Source organism: Vulpes vulpes, chromosome 6 (assembly GCF_048418805.1).
Source record: "Vulpes vulpes isolate BD-2025 chromosome 6, VulVul3, whole genome shotgun sequence".
NCBI lineage: Eukaryota > Metazoa > Chordata > Mammalia > Carnivora > Canidae > Vulpes > Vulpes vulpes.
In genome coordinates, this window is record NC_132785.1 from 1,110,715 (window position 1) to 1,134,088 (window position 23,374).

Genomic DNA, 23,374 nt, shown 5'->3' on the forward strand with positions numbered 1-23,374 from the left:
TCTTCATAAATGGTTAAAATACAGCTTTCTTCTTAAAATAAGAGTAACATTAACTATATAAAGGAAAAAAACCTGATTTTGAGATTTCCACTTGGAACTAAATGGAGTAACGGGACTGTATCTATCCTCCCACCTGAAACCACCACCACCACCAACAAAATATACAAAACTGTTAAGTTCCAGACACTGAGTGGTGATCCCCAAGAGATGGGCAACGATCGAGGGGACCCCCCCCGAATGCCCCCGCCTACTGCCTGGGGGCGTCTGCAGCCCGGAGTGCAGAAGTGAAGGCCCCAGATGATGCCGGGCGGCCTCCCTGGGTAGAAGAGGGGGCGCTGAAGGTTCTAGAGGCACCAGGGCCATGGTTCAGAGGGCAGCGTGCGGGCAAGGAGGGAGCTACAAAGAAACAAAACCCCAGAGACGTGCACAAGGGAGAGCTGCAGTCCTGGGGCGCAGACCCCGACGCACCTGCGAGGACAGAGGCCGCCCCGCGGTCGCCGGGCCAGGGGCGCCTGGTGGCTCAGGGCTCTCAGCGCCGGGCAGGTGGGCGCCCCCACACCTTCACGCACCCAGAGGGTCTCACCTCGGCAGCAGGAAACCAAGGGCCTGAGCTAAGTTCTGCTGTGGCACCAATGAAGGGCTTTAAAATGCAAGACCGAAAAGCACCAAAGCGTTTCCGAGCCCCTTCCCTGCGCCCAGAGGGAAGCTCCAGATCACGTACAGGCGCACGGACGTATTCGTCAACCCAAAAGCTAAAATTCACGCTGTCTGGCACCGAGTCGCATATTCCTGGGCGTTCAAAGCCACAGAAAATGGCCCACGAGGAGGAGAATAAAGGAGCCAATGACTGAGGGCGGGGTCCTGAGCTTAGACACTGGATGTTAGAAGGATCGGGCAAGGGCCGTCCTCATGCCCTGAGGATTAAGGCGAGACACAGAAGGTTTTTTTAAAAGACCCAAGTTGAAATGAAAACCACACTAGACGGGGTTGATGCGGGAGGGAAGGTCAACATGAAGACGTGGCAGCAGGAGCTGCGTGGAAGGAACACGGAGGACAAGGATGGCGAGTCCGTGGCCGTCGGGGAGCTGGGGGGGCCTCACGTCCTGCTCACCCACGGGCGCCGGCGGGGACGCGGGCAAGGGCAAGACGTCTGAAGGAGTTACGGCCGCATATGTTCAGCTCTGATGGAACCGGACGCCCACAGGTCGAGAAGCTCAAGTAAACCCAAAGCACAGGAAAGAGGCGTAAACTAGACGTGATCGAAGGCTCAGAGCCAGTGACAGAGGCGCAGGTGGTGGGAGCGGGTTAAAGGAGACGCGCGCGGGCGGCGGCAACTGGTCCTGGAGACTGAGCAGCCGGAGGCCGCGCCGGCGCCTCGGACGTCCTGGCCCACACGGGAAGAGGCCAGAGCAACGGCCTCGGGAGACGAGGGCGACAGCAGACTGTCGGGGCACGCCAGGGCTGAGGGCAGGAGCCACGGACAGGGACAGGCCGCCCCCCGGGACCGTGAAGGAAGCCCGGCACGAACCCACAGGCGGCGCGGAGGGCGTGGGAAGGAGGCCACGGGGCCCCAGAGTCACGGGACTCGCGTGGGGTGATCCTGCCCTCGGCCCAGGCCGTGGCCCCGGGTCCCGGGATCGGGTCCCCCTGCTTCTCCCTCGGCCTGGGTCTCTGCCTCTCTCTCTGAGGGTCTCAGGAATAAACAAATAACGTCTTAAAAAAAAAATCACAGACAACACGAGGAGTGCGGGGCTTGCCAGGCGGACGTCCGTGAAACGCGAGGCGGGGAGGCGCGGGCCAGGGCAGGGCGGGAGGCCACGGCCGCGGACCAGGCCTCGATCAGGCCTCGGGGAGATTCCCCTGCCCCCGGGGGCGGGACGTGGAACCCCGGGGGGTCACCAGAAGTAACAAGAGGCGCCGTCACTGCTAAGGTAACATGGGAGGTGAAACAGAACCATAAAGACTCAATTCACCCAAAAAGGCGGAAAGGGAGTAGGAGACGGACGTTCTGGGGGACACACGAGACAGACGGCAGCCAGACGGCAGGACCCAACCCCATCAACAATCACACGCGACGCCAAAATCTGTGCCCCCCAATCCGAAGGCAGCAATTTTCGGATTCACTGAGGAAGGGGAGCACCGCACCTGCCTGTAGGGCCACCGAGAGACGCAGGCAGGCCGAGGGGGGGAGGCAGGTGGGTGCCCCCTACCCTGCGGCCACCGGGGGAGCGAGCCCAGCTGGCCCTTAACAACAGACACACAGACGACCCCAGCGTCCAGCCCCGTCAGGTGGCCGCAAACGGGCTCTCGCCCGGGCCGCACCCCCACCGACGCCCCCCGGCCCGGCCGCACCTCGGCCCACACGGCGCCTGGCCTTGTCCAGTGAGGGCTTCGTTCCTCTGGGTAAACAGCCAGTAGTGGAATTACTGGGTCTCACGGTGACCCTAGGGGCTTTAGGGTTTTTTTGAGGAACCTCCATACTGTTTTCCATATGATTTCACTTATATTTGGATTTTAAAAAATTTTATTTACTCCTGAGAGACACACAGAGAGGCAGAGACCAGGCCGAGGGAGCAGCAGGCTCCCTGCAGGGAGCCCGAGGTAGGACTCGATCCCGGGACCCCGGGGTCACGGCCTAGGCCCAAGGCAGACGCTCCACCGCGGAGCCATTCAGGTGCCCTCATATTTGGAATTTAAGAAACAAATTAGTAAAGAAAAAAGAAGCAAACCAACCAACCAAAAGCCGACTCTGAACCGTAGAGGGCAGGTGAGGGGTCAGGAGTCCACGTGTAACGTGTGTGCTGTGGAACCACCGTGTTGCACACCTGACACAACACATCTGGGTTAGTTATACCGGAATTTAAAAAAAAATAAGGAAAAAAAAAAGAAAATGTCAAGGTCGTGTCATTTCGTAAGGATAAGAGGATCGAGAGGAACTAGTCGCCGACGCTTTCGTCCCACGGCCCCTTGCCCGGCCCGGGCCGCGCCCTACCCTGCCCGCCCGCGCTGTCGCCTTGCGGCTCTGAGGATGGTCTACACGGAGCCACGCAGGTCTGATCGTAGGAATCTCTTCAGACCTTCCTTCGTGCGGCGAACAAGCCCGAGGGACGCCCAGCGCCGCCAAGAACTTTCCCGAAGGCCGCCGGGTGGCCCCGGCCCGGCCCGGCCGCGCTCCCGTCTCCCCTCCAGCCGCCCGCCCGTCGCCCGACTTCAGTTTGGTGAACCGTTACGGATTTTTTAAGTTTCTTTTCTTTTTTTTTTCTCGATGGAGGGTTCTGGTTCTGGTGACTCTTGCCAGGTCTCCTTCCACTTTCCCATTCGTCCAGCGCTCAAAAGAATTAAGATTTACAGACACCAAAGGTCCAGAGAATCTCACTTCCAACGACGAACACCACGAGGGACGCGGTGTTCCGTGTTCCTCAGGGAGGGCGCGAGTCCAGAGGCTCAGCTACAGCCCAGACGGCGACTAGCAACGCTGGAACTAATTCCTAAGTGCGAGCAAATACGGACGTTGATGCATTTGGCGGCAAAGGCCAAGGCTCTGTGGGATGCACTGCGGGACGCGTCGGCGCTGAAGAAGTCCGCGTCCCGGGGGGGAGCAGCTTCTCTCCGGCGCCGACTAAATACGCCGCCGCCGGACTGAGCCCTTCCACACAGCATCCCGCTGGGGCTACCCTCTTTAATGACAGAGTTGTCCTACCTCTTTAATGATAGGATGGATTCGATTGATCTTTTTATTTTTTAAAATATTCCATTTATTTATTTGAGACAAGAGAGAGAAAGCACAGGAAGGAGCGGGGAGGGGGAGCAGAGCCCCCACTGAGCAGGGAGCCCGATGCGGGGCTGGACCCCAGGACCCCGGGATCATGACCCGAGGCGAAGGCAAATGCTGAACTGAGCCCCCCAGGCGCCCCCACAGAATGGACTGTAAAATCCACGTCTCCTGCCTACTTCACTCATTCATCTATTAACTACTGAGGAGCAAAGGAGACCCAGCCTGCTCCCACGAGGAGCTGATGGACGCTCCACGGAAGAGACGGACACCGAGTCCCCCAATCATGCAGATGTAGGCTCCAGGTGCAACCGCTGCTAAGGAGAGGACATGCATGGAATCGGAGGCCTGCAGATGAGGACACCACGAGGTACGCAGGTCCGGGAGGCCTTCCTGCGCCTAGCGCTGCCCGATGTCTTTGCTTTGATGCCTAAGAAGTCAAAGGAGTTACGCATTCACTGCACCAGAGACATCTTCAGCAGGCTCCTGGGCCACATCCGAGCCACAGCGGGGTTTTGTTTGATGTACACATTTGAAAAAAAATTGATTTTAGGTGCCAATAGTTGTAAGTAGGGTGATTTTACATACAGCACAGGCTTCAAATATGTTCTTTCCTAAATATGAAAAAAACATTATATGGTCTCATTCATTTGGGGAATATAAATAATAGTGAAAGGGAATAGAGGGGAAGGGAGAAGAAATGGGTAGGAAATATCAGAAAGGGAGACAGAACATGAAGACTCCTAACTCTGGGAAACGAACTAGGGGTGGTGGAAGGGGAAGAGGGCGGGGGGTGGGGGTGAATGGGTGACGGGCACTGAGAGGGGCGCTTGACGGGATGAGCACTGGGTGTTATTCTGTATGTTGGCAAATTGAACACCAATAAAAATAAAATTATTAAAAAAAAAAATTACCAGGCAGATTTTACCTCGCAAGATCAAAAAGCCTGGCGACAACCAACTCTGTCAAACTCCAACGACCAGTCTCTACTTCCCCTTATTCCTCTGTAGCACCTACACCACTTCATGGTCAGACCATGGTCACCACTTCATGGTGATCAGGTGCCACGGGGGTCCCTCCCTAAACCACATTCTCGTCTGCTAGAGTCCATGTAACCACAGCACCACGTATCAGGTGCTGCATAAATAACCATTTAGTAACAAACACCACTCTCTTATGGAGTCTTTTTATCACCAAACTTTATTACCAGTTTTCTATTCCCAGCTCAGTCAAATTCCGAGGCACTAAGAATACAGCAGTGAATAAAACAAAACCCCTGCTCTCAGAGCAAGACTGCATCCATTACACCCCGCGATCCCCACCCCACCCCAACTACACCAGCCCACTTCATCGATTCCCAGGCTCCATTCTCCCCTCTCCTCCTCCCCTCATCCAGTCCCACAGGACAGGGACTAGGGTTCATATCCACCAGACCTTGGAGGCCCTGGGTCCAGAACAAAAAATGCATTCCACAAATGTGAGCCACTTCTACAATTTAAAATTTGCTAGGAGACATATTAAAAATGGGTAAAATAACTGCGGGTAACATATTTTATTTCACCCAATATATCTAAAGTATTTTCATTTCAACATGTAAAGAAAATTTCCTATGAAATATGTCAGCATGACGTTACCTGTGGGTTTTTTATAGATGCCCTCTATTAGATTGAGGAAGTTCCCTATTCCTAACTTTTGGACCGTTTTTTTAACCATGAAATAGCACCCTATTTTCTCAAATGCTGTTTCTGTGGCTGAGATGGTTATGTGGTTTGGGGCTTTTATTTTATTAAAATGGTACATTTGATTGATTTTGGTATGTTCAAACAATGCCGCATTCCTAGGATAAATCCCACTTGGTCATGGTGTATGATGCTTTATACATATTTCTGGATTTGGTTTGCTACTTGTTGAGAACTTTTGCATCTATGTTTATGAGGGACATTGATCTGTGCTTTTCTTATGCCTTTGGTGTTGGTATGAAAGTAACACTGGCCTCAGAGAACGAGCTGGGAAATGTTTTTTCCATTTTTTGAATAAAGTTTAAAAAGGATTAACATTAATACGTTCAATGTTTAGTGGAATTTACCATGAAGCTATGTAGGATTGGCCTTTTTTTCTGTGGGAAGCTTCTAATTTACTAATTTCTTTACTTGCTCTAGGTCCATTCAGATGGTCTGTTTGAAGAAATAGAGTTGGTTTTGGTAATTTATGCCATTCTAGGGCTTTGTCCACCTCATCAAACTTAACTATTTCCTTGGCCTACAGTGGTTGATAGGGTTCCCCACGATCCTTCTTCATTTCTGTAAGATCAGTAGTGATGTCCCCTCTTTCATTTCTGATTTTAGCAATTTGAATCTTCTTTTATTCTTAGTCATTCTAGCTAAAGATTCAGTAATGTTATTGATCTTTTCAAAAGGACCAATATTGGTTTCATTGATTTTTTCCTTCTGCTGTTTTTCTCTTCTCTACTTTGTTCATTTCTGTTCTAACCTTCATTCTCTTCCCTTCCATTTGCTTTGGGTTTGGTTTGTTCTCCTTGTTCTAGTTTCTTGAACTGGAAGTTTAGGCTATTTGAGAACCTTTCTCCTTTTTAGGCATATACAACTACATATTTCGCTCTGAACACTGATTTACCTGCACTGCTTATGTTTTTGATATATTGTGTAACATTTTCATTCATTTCATTCATTTGATCCATCTGTTAAGTCGTTTATATCCACATATTTGTGAATTCCCCATATTTCCTTCTGTTATTGCTTTCTATTTTCATGTCAGTGGTTTTGGAGAGCATATTTTGATTGAGTAATTTCAATCTTTTTAAAGGTAATGAGGTTTGTTTTACGGGCTGTGATATGGTTGGTCTCTTCTAGAGAATGTTTAATGTTCACTTAAGGTGAATGTGTAGTACACAATTGTCGAGTGGAGTGTTCTACAGATGTTTGTCTCTTAAGTCTAGTCATTTTATAGTACTGGTCCAGTCTTCTGTTTCCTTGATGATTTTCCCCTTACATGGTTTAGCCATATAGGAAATGGGTTATTTAAATCTCCCACTATTATTATTCAATTGTGTTACATCTACCTTCAATTCTGTCAGGTTTTTGCTCATGTATTTTGGGGCTCTGTTATTAGGTGTAAACATTTAATAATCATCACATCTCCCTAATAGACCATGTGCCATACACACACACACACACACACACACTACATCTTTATATAAGCCCATCAACTGTTTGTGGTTTTCTTTGCCTTATGAAGTTGTATTTTTTAAAGATTTATTATTATTTTTTTTATTTGGAGGCAGGGAGAGCGCATGAGTGGGAAGGGCAGAGAGGGAGAGAGAATCTCAAGCAGACTCCACACTGAGCACAGAGCCAAGACGGGGTTCAGTCTCACAGCCATGAGATCACAAACTGAGCTTCAACTAAAAGTTGGGCGCTCAACTGAATGTTCCACACAGATGCCCCTAAAGTCGTGTTTTAAATTAGAAAGAAAGGAGCTACAAACACACACACATTTGTACCGCCTTTTATAGTAAGCTATGTGTTTATCTTTACCAGTGCTCTGTATTCTTTGCGTGGATTCAAGTTACCATCTAGTTTCTTTTCCTTTCAATCTGAAGGACTCCCTTCATGATGCTTGAGGGTCACGTCTGCTAGTGATGAATCCCCTCAGTTCTTCTGTATCTGAGAATGCCTTAGTTTCTCCCTCAGTTTGGAAGGACAGTTTTGCCAAATACAGAAATCTTGGTTCAGTAGCTTTTCCTTTCAGTATCTTGAATGTATCATCCAACTAATTTCTGGCCTCTATGATTTCTAATGAGAAGTCAGCAGTTTGCCTTATCGAGGATCCCTATACTTGATAAGTCATTTTCTCTTCCTGCTTTCAACATTCTCTCTTTAACTTTGCCATTAGACAGACTGACTATGAGGTGTGTAGGTGTGGAGCTCTTTCAGTTTATTCTACTTGGAGTTTACTGAAATTCTTGAATATGTAATGTTTTCCATCAAATTTGGGAGGTGTCTGGGCATTCTTCAAATATTCTCTTTGCTTCTGCCTCTTCTGGGCCTCCCACTATACGTATGTTGGTATGTTGGTGGTGCACTACATGTCTAGGAGACTCTGCTCAGTTTTCTTTCTGTTCCTCAGGCCAGCTCATCCTAATTGACCTATCTTCAAGTTTGCTATTTCTCTTCTCTCCCAGCTCAAATCTGCTACTGAGCCTGCTAGTGAATTTTTTATTTCAGTTATTGTAACTTTCAACTCCAGAATTTATACATTCCTTTATAATTTCTCTTTACTGATACACTCTACTTTGTGATACTTCATTGTCACACTTCCCTTTAATTTTTTAGACAAAGTTTGCCTTAGTTCTTTGAATATATTTATAATAGCTGATTAAACACTTGGCAGAGTAAGTCCAACAATTGGTCCTCCTCAGGGATAGTTTTTATTGACTTTTTTTCTCTTGTATATAAACCTACCTTCCTTTCTCTTTAGGTGTCCCACACACCCCCCTTTTTTTAATTAGACATTTTAGATAATAAAATAGTTAATGTGACAATTCTGGAAATCAGACTCCCCTCCCCAGCTTCCCAAGATTTATTGTTGTTGTTGCTTTTTGTCATCATTTCAGTTGCTGTTTGCTTAGTGACCTTCCGGGACTAATCCTATAAAGTCTGTATTCCCTGCAACCACTGATGTCTCAGTTAGTTTAGTGGTCAGTGAACGATTAGTCTGAGATTTCCGTAAATGTTTTGAACAAACGAGCCTTCTCCCAACCTTCGCTGAGGAGTTCTGCATGTGTTTGGGGACATGCCTACAACACTCAAGCAATTTGAACTTCTGCCTTAGCTTTTTTTTGTTGTTTTTGTTTTTTTCTGCCTTAGCTTTTATTAACTGCTTGCCTAGGACCTCAAAATCAGTCAGAGGTGGGAGGTTAGGGCCTTCTAGGTCTTTCCTGGGCATGCACACAGTCCTGAGTAAATGCTCAGCCTTTTAATTTCCTAGGAATATGTCAGAGGTTTTCAAAGTCCCTTAAGGATACCTTATCCCTTTTAAGTTTTTGGCCATGTTCTTATTTGCCCAACTGCTAAAGCCCCTTCAGCAACTGATATGTTAAACAATTGCCAGTGATTATTTTTGACAAAGGCCCTGGGGCCAGGGCATTTTCTGCAGAGCAAGTTCTGAGCTCCAATCAAGCTTTTCCAGGGACCTGCAAGACAGGTCAAACAGGGACAATACTCTGGGAATGAAACTTTTTGAGAAGCTCCAAGCAAGGCCCGTCCCATCCAGTGGTTGCAATGCTCCTGGTTTTTTTTTTTTTTTTTTTTTTTTTTTTACAAGTACCATGTTTGCAAGACTGCTGGTTTTCAAGGTTACTGTAGACCTGAGGAGAGGGATATGTGAGCGGTTCAAGTTACAATGCCACAAACCCTGCTTAATGAGATTCAGCAGTTTTTCTTGAATAAACACTTCTCAGATTGTTGGAAGACTTGGCTAATTTCAAGAGTTTTGAAAAAGTTGATTTTGGCCATCTTTGCCAATGTTTTCATTGCTTTTATGGAAGGGTGGATTTACCCTCACCGGATTTTGAAGGCTTAGCATGAGTAAAGAACTCATATTGCTATAAGACTTTTGATAAATTCTTTAGTCTATACCTGGCTGTAGACACACAAAATTACTTGTGACTATAAATTAAAGGCTTTATGAAAGCTAAAGGGGTTCTTTTTAAATTCTCCTTTAAATCTGGAAAATCCTGGGTCATCCCATGGCCTAGTTCCTCACCCACAGGCTTGGAAGCTCTATCTTTTTTCTAAATTTTACCTGCATCTAGCGTAGCTGAAGGATAGCTAAATTAATTAAGGAAAAAAAAATCTGCTTTTAGAATAATGGGAAAGAATCAGAAAAATAAGAGAGTGTGGAGAAGAGGTCTCCTCCATTAACCCACTTTTAACTCAGGCCTATTTCTTTAGTAATGTCAGCATAGAAAGAGCACAAGATCTGGAGACCGAAAGGTCCATAATCCACTCCCAGCTCCTCTTCTTACTCAGCAGTATGTACTTGGGCATGATGCTCAGACTCCGTGTGCCTCAGTCGTTTCATTTATAAAATGGGCATAATAATAATAATTATTATTTTATAGGTTTTTCTTAAGCTTACATATATGGGAAAGTAACTAGAACATGTAATAAGCACTCAATTAAAAATCAGTTTCCTTTCTCTCAATGACATGGAAACATTAAGAATACGTAGGGTAATAAGATCAAAATATAAAAGTCAAAAATTCTAAGCACAGAATTACTTAAGGGACTAACAATTAGCTTTCCAAGAAGAGATTAAATTAGGACCAAGATATCCTTTTTTAAGAATCCAAAACACAATGCATTTTATCTAAAAAAAAAAAAATTAAGACCATATATAGTAAAGTACCCAGTTTTTGGCATATGTGATACACTCAATAAATGTTAATGGATGTGTTGGTCGATTTTAGAAAAAGCTCAGTAAGAAATGGTAAAACAGGGCAGCCTGGGTGGCTCAGTGGTTTAGCACTGCCTTTGGCCCAGGGTGTGATCTTGAAGACCTGGGATCGAGTCCCGCATCCGGCTCCCTGCATGGAGCCTGCTTCTCCCTCTGCCTGTGTCTCCTCCTCTCTCTCTCTCTCTCTCTCTCTCTCTGTGTCTCTCATGAATAAATAAAATCTTAAAAAAAAAAAAAAAAAAAGAAAGGGTAAAACAAGTTTTTTGTTTTGTTTTTGTTTTTTTTGTTGTTTTTTTTTTTTTTTAAGCAGGCTCCATGCACCGGGAGCCCGACGTGGGATTCGATCCCGCGTCTCCAGGATCGCGCCCTGGGCCAAAGGCAAGCGCCAAACCGCTGCGCCACCCAGGGATCCCTAAAACAAGTTTTGATACTTAACAAGCTGAACTTCATTTATCTAGAAAATTGACTCCTTCTAAAACTATGCTGAGTAAAATAAGACTTCAAATTACATTTTTTAAACAGCAAGCTTTACACTTTCCTTCTTTTTTTCTCTTTTTTGGACTGTTTTTTTCTTCCATAAGAGATGACGTAAGTCCTGCTGGCCAAAAGGCTATTTTCACCAAAATTAAAAAATTCAGACAAAAGCAGGTACTCAGTCTTTTCAGCCCACTTTGAACTCAATAATGTCTTAAACTTTCCAAATGTCTCCAGTCCTGCCCCTCTAGCTTCCTCTAACCAATTCCATGGCAGTTTTCTCAAGGTCTTTGTGTTTTCTATAAAGATCCAATTTAATGTCCCACTGGTCACCATTAATTCTAGCAGCAAATCTTCCACCTGTTTGCCATCCTGATCTAACTATCTCAACAGGAAGGAGAATCTGGTTGCTACTTTCCTGACACTTGAACTTTAAAGAAAACATACCAGCGATTAAGAGACAGCTATGCCCAATGAATATAAAACAGCAAATAACAGCTCAGGAGTACTGGGCATTTACTCCTCGGATTCCCATTTTCGTGGGTCGGAAACTTCCCCAAAGTTAAGAAACTGTTCGAGGTCACAGAGCTATTTAGCCGCGCGCAGAACCAAGCACGAACTCAGGCAACCAACCGCTGAAACTGTGACACTTCAGAGAAACTCTTAATCTCAAATCCCATCCGTCTCCACTCAGAAAACATGAGCCGCGGCTCTGAAGCAGGTCACCCTGGGACGACTGTCCTCTTACGACACTGGCGTCTCGAACTCCGGTCCCCTCCTGCTGTGTCCTGCCCAGCCGCGAGGCCCAGAGAGTCCCCGAGCAGCTGCCCCCAGCAGACCCCAGTGCGGCCTGGGCCCCACACGGCCGGGGGTGCCGCAGACGGAAAAGCAGGGGCTGGGGGCGGCCGGGGGAGCGAGAAAGAGAAAAGCACTGGATCAAAAAATACAGAAATAAAAGACGAGAGAAGTCTGCTGTGGGACACAAGAAACATCGCGTGATAAACCGATAAAGTCAAGTTTGACCAAAGGTGGGAAAAGGAAGCGCAGAGGCCTCCGCAGAGCTGCAAGCAGCCCAGGCTTCCCGGGCAAGGTGCGTACACAGCAGGGGTCAACGCAGCCTTCACGCCCCCGTGCCATCGAGAAGATACTCGGGACGTCTTGCAGAAGCCAAGCGGGACACTATTTCTCATCTTCAGACTATGCAGTGCGGCTTGCACAGTTGATACAGTTATTTATCACCCACGGTCCAAGCCTGGCAGCTCTTTCCCATCCCTCCCTTGGTTAAGGCCAGTGTCTTCATATCATTCAAAGTTCAAAGACTCGAGGCAGCAGAGAGAGCCACCTTTTGCCAAGTGTCTTATGACTTGGAAGCAATGGACGTTTGTCCGTGGACCTGTCGGATCCTTGGCACACAGCAGGCAAGCTCTGAGGGACACACACCCACCGTCACTCAGAAAGGAAAGAACAGACATCAAAGCACCATTCACATTCACCATATCAAAGCTATTCAGTTTTCTTAAGAAGATGTAATAGGGAAAAAGAAAAAAGATGAGAGTATCATTCTCATGCTCGTGCAATAGAGTGACTTAAATAAGTTCCAGTCCATTCTCCGTAGTCGTCGCCACGAAGACCTACTCAAGTCTCCTGGTTCCGGTCTGTCTGATCGCCGGGGACGGCTCCTTGGAAACACTTGGGTAGGACACAAGAACAGCGCACGCAAGACGAATCAGCAGGATTTTCAAGTTACTTGCCACTTCCAGGAATGCTAATTTCAGCAAGAACTAACGTCTTCCCTCCCCAAGATGTCACCACTGCCATCAAAGGGACCTGGGTCATTTTCCCAGCTTTGAAGCTCTCAGTTTCCTTAAACACGACAGGAGGCAAACCAAGAAAGCTAGAGAGGCATGCGCCAGAGAAATAATTTTCAAGTCATGAGTTCCTCTAAGAATATCTTTCGAAGCTTTGAAGAAAGAATAAAAAATAAGAACTGGCCTCCCCCACGGACCACAGAAGATAAAATCTCCATTTTCTGAGGGCTGTCCCTGCCAACAGCCAAGTTTCTAGGACTGGCCTGTGTGCTGAAGAAGAAACGGATGAAAAATTTCAGGGGTGCAGCCAATTCGGAGCCACAAAGTTGGGCAACCTATCAAGACGGAGCTCAGCTCCGGAAATCTCTGGGAAGCAGGAAAACTCTGAGAGGTGGAAAGGACGGATGACTGAGATGTCTAATAATGACCAGGGCCGGCTGCAGGACAGGCGGCGTGCCTGGTTCCCAGTCCTCAAGCTGACAACAGAGGGAGCCCAGGCCCCTTCTGACCCTTCCACTTCTCCCACCCTGGTAAGAGACCCCCACTCCGTAGCAGGGTGGCCTCTGGCACAAAGCAGGGTCCCAGAGGACGGGGAGAGCCCGTCGTCTCTGCCATTTGATTCCTGTTGAGTGCCGGGCAGATGAGCTGACTTCTCTGAGCCTTGCAGAGCGGTGATGGTCAAGCCTGCCTTGACCACTTCCCAAGGCCGCGGAGAGTCAACTACAGCAACACACACCGGCGTGTAGTGCAACGGTCCAAGAGCTGGAAGGTACAGGCTCTGGAGGGTGGGCTTCCTAAAACTTACATAAACCTTGGGTAAATGAAGGAAGAAAGAAGTTACCGCCCAAATATAATTCTTCATACGATAAACCTGTGCCCCACCTATATGTCACCTGGTCAGAGGCCACCGGTAACTGAGAAAGTGCACGTGCTCGGCTGAGACGGGCCTGGTGCCGTGTGGCCCGAGCTCAGGCCCACTGGTGAGTGGGGCAGGGGCTAGCTCTTGTGCTGCCTCGCCTCGCCTCGCCGTCCTCTGAACAGTGCTCCCTACCCTCAGGTGCCCCTCGGGCCTCCCCGTCTCCCACCTGGGGCTCGCCCCTCAAGGCTACAGCTAACAGGGGATGAGGCTGGGGGTGCAGGTGATCACAGTGTGGCCGGCCGGAAGGTTGGCTTGGAACAAGAAATAAAAAGAGGCAGCTTCTCCCAGCAGGCTCTGAGATCCGAGGCGTGGCTGCGGTGTGCCGCCTGTTTTCCACCAGGTGGAGGGTGCTGGTTTGAGAAGAGGAAGTTACCTCTTAGGGAGGCAGGTCCCTGGACCTCTCGGTGCCAGGACACCCTAGCTCCGATGTTCTTAGACTCTTCACCCTGTCCCTGCCCCCAACTCGCACTGGCCCTTCCTAGGACCGTGTGACCCGGCTGGGGAACTCCTAGAGAAGCGCGGGCCAGCTTTGTGACACAATTAGGATGGACGGACTCCACGTGAAACAGTGACGTGCATACCAAGGCAGGCCGACTCACGGCGCACCCACACTGTCATCCTGTGGTGGCAAGCACACCGAGGGACGTTTGCAGGAGGCCATGGCTGTCCTGAGAGATTCGACCTCAAATGCCTTACGAAGAATCCCAGCTTGCCCCTGTGTCCACTGTGGCTCTGTGGATTTACGCTCGCCTCTGTGGCCCCCATCTGCATTTTCAGTCTGTACCTGCTCTTAAAGATAATCCATCCAAAATATGCAGTCTAGGCTGTAGAGCAGTACTTGTTTGGTGTATTTGTTACCGTAGAAATAAACTCCTAAGTAGGGAGAGTAAACAGTAAAATACAGATCAAAGTAGAAAAATGAGAAAAAAAATTAAGAACACTGAGTTTATACTAGGATATATACAGAGTAGAAAGAGGTATTTCCAAAATTGTTGTTTCTCAGCAGCAAATTATTTTCTTCTCTATATTTTTCTGCATTACTAAAGTTTCTATATTGGGGATGTATTACTATTTAACTTCTAAAAAGTTACTAAAAAAAAATACTGGGAGAAAAATGTCGACATGAAGATTTAACTGGTCAAAAGTGAGCAACCAAATGGCTTAGGGTCTCGCAGGATATCATCAGCTCTGGCTAGAGACCTGGGCCAGTTTGGATCCGAGTCGTGTCAGCGGCAGGGAACACAACAGGCATCAGAATGCACAGAGCTGACCCTTTCGGCAGGCAACCAGGTCCTCTTTAGCAACAGTCATGCCTGGAATGGAAGGTCACCCTTTAAAGATATCTAAAAAGCACATATAAAGGACCTCTGAACAAAAAGGCTGGAAATCCTAAGGGGCGTGCTCTGCTTTCAGAGACACTCGGCAAGGGCGGGCTCCGGAGCTGGAGCCAAGACGCCCGGCACCGGGAGGCTGATGGTGGTGCCGCAGGGAGCACACGCCGCCGGCTTGGACTGCGGGCTCCAGGGAGCTTTAGAGGAAACCGGTAGTGAACTGGGTGGCTCAGCAGGTTAGGCGTCTGACTCTTGATTTTAGCTCAGGTCATGATCTCAGGGGCAGGAGCTCCAGCCCTATGTTGGGCTCCAGGCTGGGCGTGGAGCCTACTAAATAAATAACTAAATAACTAAATAAATAACTATATAAACAAATAACTAAATAATGAAATAAATATCTAAAAAAAAGTAACAAAGTAAATAAATAAAAATTTTAAAAATATATAGAAGATATGTACACGAATAACTAAATAACTAAATAAAAAATAACGAAATAAATAAAAATTTTAAAAATACAAAGAAGATATGTACATGAATATACATATATATGAATACACATATATATTGAACAGAATAACCATGATGAAATGTGCAAGTAAGTCGATTAGGTTTACACCACCAGCTTGCACACTATTAGGGGAGAGGCTTAGATGGAAGATGTCTTGGGGGAGCTGTGGTCTGGGTTTAAAGGATAAATAGGCATTTGCCAGGCAGAGGACATGGAGGAGAGTAGGTGGGGTCCAGGCAGATCCGAGGTCACAGCCATTCAAAGAAAGAGATTGTGTGTATCCCCAATATCCCTGAGCCTTACGGTAACGGAGAGTCTAAGTACATAGTGAAATAAGAGCAGAAACAGAAAGATGAGGAAAATTTAAGAATAGCTTTCAGTGAATGTTTACTGATGCTGACTCTGTCCCAAGTCTGGGGCTAAGGGCTTGGGGTGCAAGGAAGAGCTTAAGAGAGGAGGCTGGGACCGTTTTCCCCACCTTAAATATGAGGAAATTGGGGTTTATCAAGAGGCTGCAATGTGTCCAAGGACGTGGACACACACACATCCAGATGGTACAAACCTAGTTTTAGGTTTTATTGCAACATTTCAGGAAATATCGGTAAGCTGTTTCTTAACATCGTGGTGAAAGTTTATTTCCCTATATGGGGACGATCCGTGCAGCCCCTTTTCTGTTATTCAAATAAAAAGTTATGTTTTCTGTCGGTAAATACTCAGAAATACAATTACTAGACCATACAGTATAGCTCTACTTTTAATCTTTTGAGGAACCCCCATCTGTTTTCCACAGCGGCCGCGCCACTTTGCGTTCCCACCAACAGGGTGCCCGAGGGTTCCTTCTTCTCCACGTCCTCACCGACACTTACTATTTCTGCTTCTTGAGTCTAGCCCTTCTGATAGGTGGGAGCTGGGATCTCGTGGTGGTTTTGGTTTGCATTTTCCTGATGATGAGGGATGCTGAGCATCTGTTCATGTGTCTGTTGGCCATCTGGAAACTGTCTTTGGAAAAACATCTATTCAGGTCCTGTGCCCATTTTTTAATCAAATTATTTGGGTTTTTTGATGTTGAGTTGTATAAGTTCCTTATATAGTTTGGAAATTAGCCTCTTATTGGATATATTATTTGCAAATATATTCCATTCAGTAGGTTGCCTTTTTGTTTGGTCGATCATTTCCTTCACTGTGTAGAAGCTTTTAATGTTGGGGTAGTCAATTTTTTTTTTTTTTTAAAAAGCTTTTTATTTTGTGGTGCTTTTGACTCCCTTGCCTTGGGAGACACAGCTAGAAAAATGCTGCCGTGGCCATCCCTATGGTTACTGCAGCGTTACTTACAATACCCAAGATGTGGACTCCAGTGTCCATCAACAGATGAATAGATAAAGAGGATGACATATATGTGTGTGTATATAAATATAAAATAAACAATAGAATATTAGTCATAAAAAGGATGAGATTTTGCTATTTGCAACCACACGGATGGACCTAGAAGCGTTTTATACAAAGTGAAGTAAGTTAGACAGAGAAAGACAAATACCATGATTTCACTTAGGAATGGAAAAACAAAACAAAACAAAACAAGTAAACAGAAAGCAGAATCAGGCCTATAAATACAGAGAACAAAGGGATGGTGGCCACAGGGGAGGAGACGGGGGACACAGGGGACGGGCAAAACGGGTGAGGGGAGTGGGAGATCCGCCCCCCAGTCATGGGACGGAGGCGGCAGGAGGATACGAGGCACCGCAGCGCGCGAACACAGCACCGAGGGGATGGACGGGAGCGACGTTCGTGGCCAGCACGACACACGGTGTCCGGCCGGTGAATCACTACGTCGCACACCCCAAACTACTGTAACATCGTGTGTCAACTAGGCTCCCAAGGAAAAAAGAAAATCATAAACATTTCTGACTTTCCTTTTATGAAAATGTTTTTCTGCCCTGGGAAGATAAATACGTGAGCCTCGTAAGGTCTCATCAATGTCCTACATCTTTCGGGCCGATTCCTAGGCCGGTGACGCCAACCGACAGGTGACCGAGTCCCCGGCCCGGGGAGCAGGTCTGGCGGCGGTCTCGCCAAGGTCACCGGGGTCGCCACCAAAAACAATTTTGTGGACAGAACCAGCCTCAGGATCCGCGTGGAAAGTACCAAACGTGCCTCCAGGCTGCTGACGGCCCGCAGGAGACTACTCAGTAGGGGACAAATACTCAGGGACTGTCCACCCGCAGCACCCGAATCGCGCCCCCAGCGGATGCGCAGGGCCCCCCGGGAGCAGGCCCCCTCACTGGGCGAGCCGTCAGCCCACGAGCTCTCTTAGAAACACAACCACGCGCCGGGCAAACGGTGCTGCCCAAGAACGGAAAACCCACTTCTAACCCTGTACCTTTAGGAAGAGGAGGGAAAAAGTTTTATGGTTGTTTGCTTGTTTGTGTAGGGCCGCTGAAAAGCCATGTAGGTCTGTAGCTATTTTCCTTTACCACATACTTTAAACTGTTGTTTTTTTTTTTTTCCCCAAATAAGAGGTGTTTCTTGTAGGCTTACTAAAAAGCTACAGGACTCTAATCAGAAATAACAGCAATATAAATCCTCTCTGCCATTAACTATAAAAATTAGTCTTGCCTTCTAAATTTCACTTTTTTTAAAAAAAGATTTTATTTATTTATTCGACACAGAGACAGAGGCAGAGGAAGGAGAAGCAGGCTCCCTGCAAGGAGCCCGACGCAGGACTCGATCCCAGGACCCCGGGGTCACACCCTGAGCCAAAGGCAGACGCTCAACTGCTGAGCCACCCAGGGTGTCCCTGACTTCTTTTTCAATCATTTAATTAGAACGTAGCCCTAAAGGCTGCAGTTATACGATGCTTTCCAATCTACTGTTGTATTCTATTTGGAAAGACAAATCTGATGTTATTCTTTGTGATTATTATCCTGACTCTCATAAAAGGCTCATTAATATATTCAGAATGACTAAGGCAAGCAAGCCACCTGTGATTCTTAGTTTTCCCAAAAAGCAACCCATCCTCTATCCCCACGCAAGCTAGCATTATTCCTGCCGTGGGGAAATAAATAACCAATGCAACTCTTCCTAAAACACTTCTGGACGGGTGTTTTCTTGAGATAAAGGGGAGTAGCTTCGTTGCAAAACTTGTCTGCAGCTGAAGATGTGACGTGGTCTACTTTGATCTGGAGGCTCCTGCAGAGCCTGCTTCTCCCTCTGTCTACGCCTCTGTGTGTCTCTCATGAGTGAATAAATAAAAAACCTTTAAAGAATAAAAAATAAATAAAACTGAGTACAAACTGCCTCTACCAAATACTTATGAAAAATCTTATATAACCTTTGTTCTCTTCATTAAGGGCCCAACTCCACCGTAGCTATGGTGCTCACTCCAACCAGGACACAGTCTCTTTCTCTCAAATTTACTACCTACTGGGGCTGATTTCTCATCTGCTAGAAACGCACCAGCACCAGCACCACCAGCACCAGCACCAGCACCACCAGCAGCAGCACCAGCACCACCAGCAGCAGCAGCACCACCACCACCACCAGCACCAGCACCACCACCAGCACCAGCACCAGCACCACCAGCAGCAGCATGTACCTGTGAAGACAGGCCTCACAGCCTGTGCGTATGTGCGCCCCCGACGACATTAACTCTGCCCACACAAGGAGAGCTAAACCCGGGGCTGCCCATTCCGACCTCCCAACCCTGCTCGCAAGGGCTGTCTCAGTGCCGTGCTTCCTCGCAGTGTCCGCAGACCGGCAGCAGCGGCATCACCTGGGAACCTGTTTGAAATGCACGTTCTCAGGCCCCATCCCAGAGCCACCGAATCAAGAGCTGTGGGGCTGGGGCGCAGTTCCCCAGGTGACCCATGCCCTCAAGCTTGAGCAGCACTGCTGCACTGCAGGAACTCCCAAGCCACCCCGGCTGTGCACTCAGAGCCTGCAGGTGGCACTCAAGGCCGGCCGGAAGGACAGGAGCAGCCCTCGCAGGCAGCACAGTTCCCCAACAGCTGGCTCAGCCTCCCCTAAGGAGTTCAAAGGTCACAGGACATCTCAGCTGTGAACAGGAACCGCACTGAAACTCTCACCGCCCAGAAGTACACAAACTGAACCTATCATTTTCGGGGACACAATCGATATTTAATCATTTTAAAGTTTTTTTGTGTTGTTTAATACGATGAGGATACAAACACACTTGAAGAATGAAAACGTCGATGAAACAGAACAAAATAAGAAACTCGAATTATCCTCAGCCGTCGCGTGTATCTGAATAATAGAAATGCCCTCTATGGGGAACGAATCATTAGAGTCCCTACCCTGAAAATCTCACTGAATTGATGTGACAAGAGCGAGGATTTTTCTAACGTCGGGCACGACCTCTGCTAGAGCCTAGCAACGACACGAAGCATAACGGAAGGCACGATCTGTGATAGATTCTACCGAAACCCGGAATTGTGCTTCCTGGGTTTTAGTACACACACGTCTAGCGAGGATGTGGACTGCTCTGCTGGTGGGGTGCAAGTCGGCAGGAGCCCTCGGGGGAACCAGTTGGCAGCTGCTGCTGGAGCTGAACACAGAGCTCTAGGGGTACCTAGAACCACAGAGGTCCGTCCGCCTGAGCACAGGCCGCAGCGGCTTGAGCGCTCCACCCAGACGGGGCCTCCTCAGAGAATGTTCTTACAAGTGTCACAGCAGTCACAAACTGGAAACGACCCAAACGCCCACTGGCAGTAGAGGAAATGGTCACGGACAGTCATTCAATAAAATACATACAGCAACGCACACACAAACCAGCCGGTAAACCAAGCCGCGGCTCTACACCACTGGGATGAACGTGCAGATACCAGGGAAGCCAAAGAGGCCACACTGAAGGGGCGCCCGCCCCCCCCAAACAGGGAAAGCAAATCCCCAGGGACAGCGGTCAGGGGTCAGCGCAGTTACCAAGGCTCCCCAGTGACAGGTGCACCTGCAGGATCAGGGCTGGGGTGTAGACAGCTCGCACGTCCTAGGCTGCATTCACTGAACTGCACGCTTAGGCGTGTACTTGACTGTACATCCCACCTCTTTATAAAGAGGAAAAAACACGCAAATCTCATGGTTGACGGGCATGTCATAATGTTCAGTTTGCATCGGGAGAGTCCAGGCTGCTGGGTCACCAGAGCTCCGCTTGTGCTGGGCTAACCCTAAAGTCAGATACAGTGAAAATTAAAACCAAGTTTCCCTTAATTCGCGCCTTATGCCAGCGCGTGGCGGGGGCACCCCAGAGGCCGCACTCCTCTCCCCGGGCTCTGGCCATCATCGGAGCCTGCAGCATCCCCGGCCGGCACACCCCGGGGCGCGGGCATCCCGGGGGACAAGGCCTGGCTCACCCGCCTCACCGGGGCTCCCCGAACCACCCCTCACCCCGCCGCCCCAGGCTGCCCCGGGCTGCCCCAGGCCCCGCCGGTTAGCGCAGTGTCCCAGCCCCTTAGGGCCTGTGGGTTCTGGATACTGGATTCGCCCCGTGGGGACCAGGGGTCGCGGGGGGCGGGGGGGGGGCGGGAAAGTGCACCCAGAGCAGCAGCCCCGGCCGCTCCCTGCAGTCCCCTCCCTGCGCCCCCCCGCGCCCTCCCCACGCCCCCAGGCGCTCGGTCCCTTTCTGCGCTTCGGGTGGGAGCGATGCTGCGGCGCGGAGGGGGCGCATCCGCATCCGCATCCACAACCGCATCCGCAGCTCAGGTGCGAGCCCGCCGCGCGCAGGTCCCCGGCACCCGGCGCGGTACCTGGAGCAGGAGCACGTGACCCCGCCCCCATCCCCCCTGTGGTCCCCCTGTCCCCCCCCCCCCCCGCCGTCCCCATCCCCGGGCGCCGTACCTGGAGCAGGAGCACGTGTCCCGGTGCCCCCCGGTCCCATCCCCCACTGTCCCCCCGCCCCCATCCCCCCCCCGCCCCGTACCTGGGAGCAGCAGCACGTGCCTCCGGGCTCCGGCCGGGCCCCCCCGGTCCATGCCGCCCGCCCCCCTGCAGGGCGCGCCCCGAAGCCGCAGGCCGGGCGCGGCGGGAACGGCGGGCGGACGCGTGCTCCGGGCGGCGCAGGCCCGGGAGGCGCCCTCGGGAGCCCGCTGCCCCCGCCCAGCCCCGCCCAGCCCCGCCCAGTCCGCCAGCCGCGCCCGCGGGGCTCGAATTTAGCGCCGGGCCCAGGGGCGACCCCACCGGAGACGCGGCCTCTCCCCCCGCGCGGCCGGGCTGGGTGCTCGCGAGGGCGCGGGTGACGCGGCGGGGGAGGGGGAGGGGCGGGCGGACGGCGCAGGGGAGGGGGAGGGGAGTGCACCGGGGGAAGGCGGGACGGACGCACGGGCGCGGGGGAGGGGCGGACGGCGCGCGGGTGGGCGGGAGGGGGGAGGGGCGGGTGCGCCGGGGCGGGGCGGAGGGTGTACGGGGGCGAAGAAGCGCGGAGGGTGCGCGGGGCGGGGGCGGAGAATGCAGGGGGAGGGGCGGAGGGTGCGGGGGAGGGGGCGAAGGGTGCGGAGGTCCGCGGGGTGCGGGGCGGGTGTGCGCGGGAGGAGGGGGCGGGGGGGGCGGAGGGTGCGCGGGGTGCGGGGCGGGGGTGCACCGGGTGCGCGGGGTGGGGGAGGGGGCGCGGGGGCGGGGCTGAGTGCACGGGGGAGGGGTGCGCGGGGGGCGGGGTGCGCAGGGGGCGCGGGGGCGGGGCGGGGGCGGGGCTGGGTGCACGGGGGCGGGGGTGTACCGGGTGCGGGGGGGAGGGGTCCGCGGGGGCGGGGCGGGGGGCGGGGTGCGCAGGGTGCGCGGGGGCGGCCCCCGGGAGTCCCGGGCGCAGCGGGCAGGGCGACCCCGCGCGGTCCGGCCCGGGGCTGTGGTGCTGGAGCCTCCGCGGGCCCGGCCCAGTCCTTGCCCCCACCCCCCTCCCCCGGGGCCCAGCCCCCCCGCCCCCCGCCAGCCGCGCAGGTCAGGGACTCCGGGTGTGGGACCGGCCCCCGCCACTTCGGAAGTGTCCTTGTAAGGAGTCAACAAGGGAGACCTTTGCAGAGCGATGTTTTAAGACCCCGAGGCCAGGACGTTTGGGGATTCAGACTTGGGAAAATAAAATTTTAATTGGAAAAATCGGTATCTGGTGCGTGGCTTTTAAAAAGAAGATAGTAAATACTTATCTCATAATTTGAAGAAAAGCGGGCGCCCCTCCTACCCCACCCAGATCCCCATCCCCACCCGGGGGGCGGGGGGCAGCCCCTGTTGACCGTTTCCTGTCTCTGCCTTCCAGGAGTTTTCCAGGCCGGTACAAGTCCGTGTCTTATTTTTTTGCACACATGGAAGAATAATGCTACGTGACTTTTCATGCACTTCACTTTTCTTGAAGACAGTGAAATCTGGCAGCGCTGGATCTCAGGCTTCTGAAAGGGATTTTTAATTTCCATCCTATGTCCCCTGGGCAGTGGCAAATGCAGTTGCCGGGACCCCAGAGCGCACCTTTCTGGCTGAGGAGGGTCGTCCAGATGCCAGCGCTGGAACAGGCCTCGGATTATCTCTCTGGTCCCTTCCCTCCCCCGAGATCATTCTATGGGAAAAGTTATGGGGTGTAGGCCAAATCCCCAGGCGCACCCTAATCATTACTAACAGCTACAGGAGAAACGTTTCCCACAGTCCCGGCTCCGACATACAGAGTCGTTCTCATTCTTCTCTGATCCTTTCCAGCCTTTGGCCCCATGAATATGTATTTGTTACGCGGTGGCTTTCACAGGGTAAGGACAATTTTGTCTGCTTCTCTCCCTCAATTTTGTCTGCTTCTGTCCCTGCACATGGTATAAACACATTTTCCACGGCCTCCAGAATGTTGTTAATGAAGACACAGTCTCACACTGCTAAGGTACCCAGGTTACGGAACCCTTCCCTAGTGTGCGATATTGAGGTTCTTTCCAACTGTTTTTATAAATAATGCTACGATGCGACCCGTGCGTGGACTTTGCCGCAGTTGAAAGCAACGAGCTAGATGGACACGTAGCAACTTGGATGCTTCATGTCAGGGGGGAAAGATGCAAGACTAGAGGCAAGACGAGATTTATAACGCAGTACCAAGGAGATGAATTTAAAAACACA

General features: G+C 50.4%; 1 protein-coding gene and 1 long non-coding RNA gene across 5 annotated transcripts in view; one reads left to right on the forward strand and one right to left on the reverse strand.

Annotated features, from left to right (window-relative positions):
• RNASEH2B (ribonuclease H2 subunit B) overlaps positions 1–21,519 on the reverse strand; it is a 68,488-nt gene extending 46,969 nt beyond the window's left edge. For 3 of the 4 annotated variants that reach the window (XM_072760521.1, XM_072760518.1, XM_072760516.1), the window contains exon 1: positions 21,219–21,519. In XM_072760521.1, the coding sequence (XP_072616622.1) occupies positions 21,219–21,270 (52 nt within the window). In that variant the 5' untranslated portion in view covers positions 21,271–21,519. Of the gene's footprint in view, positions 1–20,224; positions 20,467–21,218 lie in introns of all 4 variants that reach the window. The other variant, XM_072760517.1, reaches the window with a different exon arrangement.
• A 535-nt stretch (positions 21,520–22,054) lies between these two features.
• LOC140599276 (uncharacterized) lies at positions 22,055–22,604 on the forward strand. Its single transcript, XR_012001942.1, has 2 exons — positions 22,055–22,394; positions 22,542–22,604. It is a non-coding gene; the product is annotated as an uncharacterized lncRNA (long non-coding RNA).
• Positions 22,605–23,374: the final 770 nt, after the last annotated feature.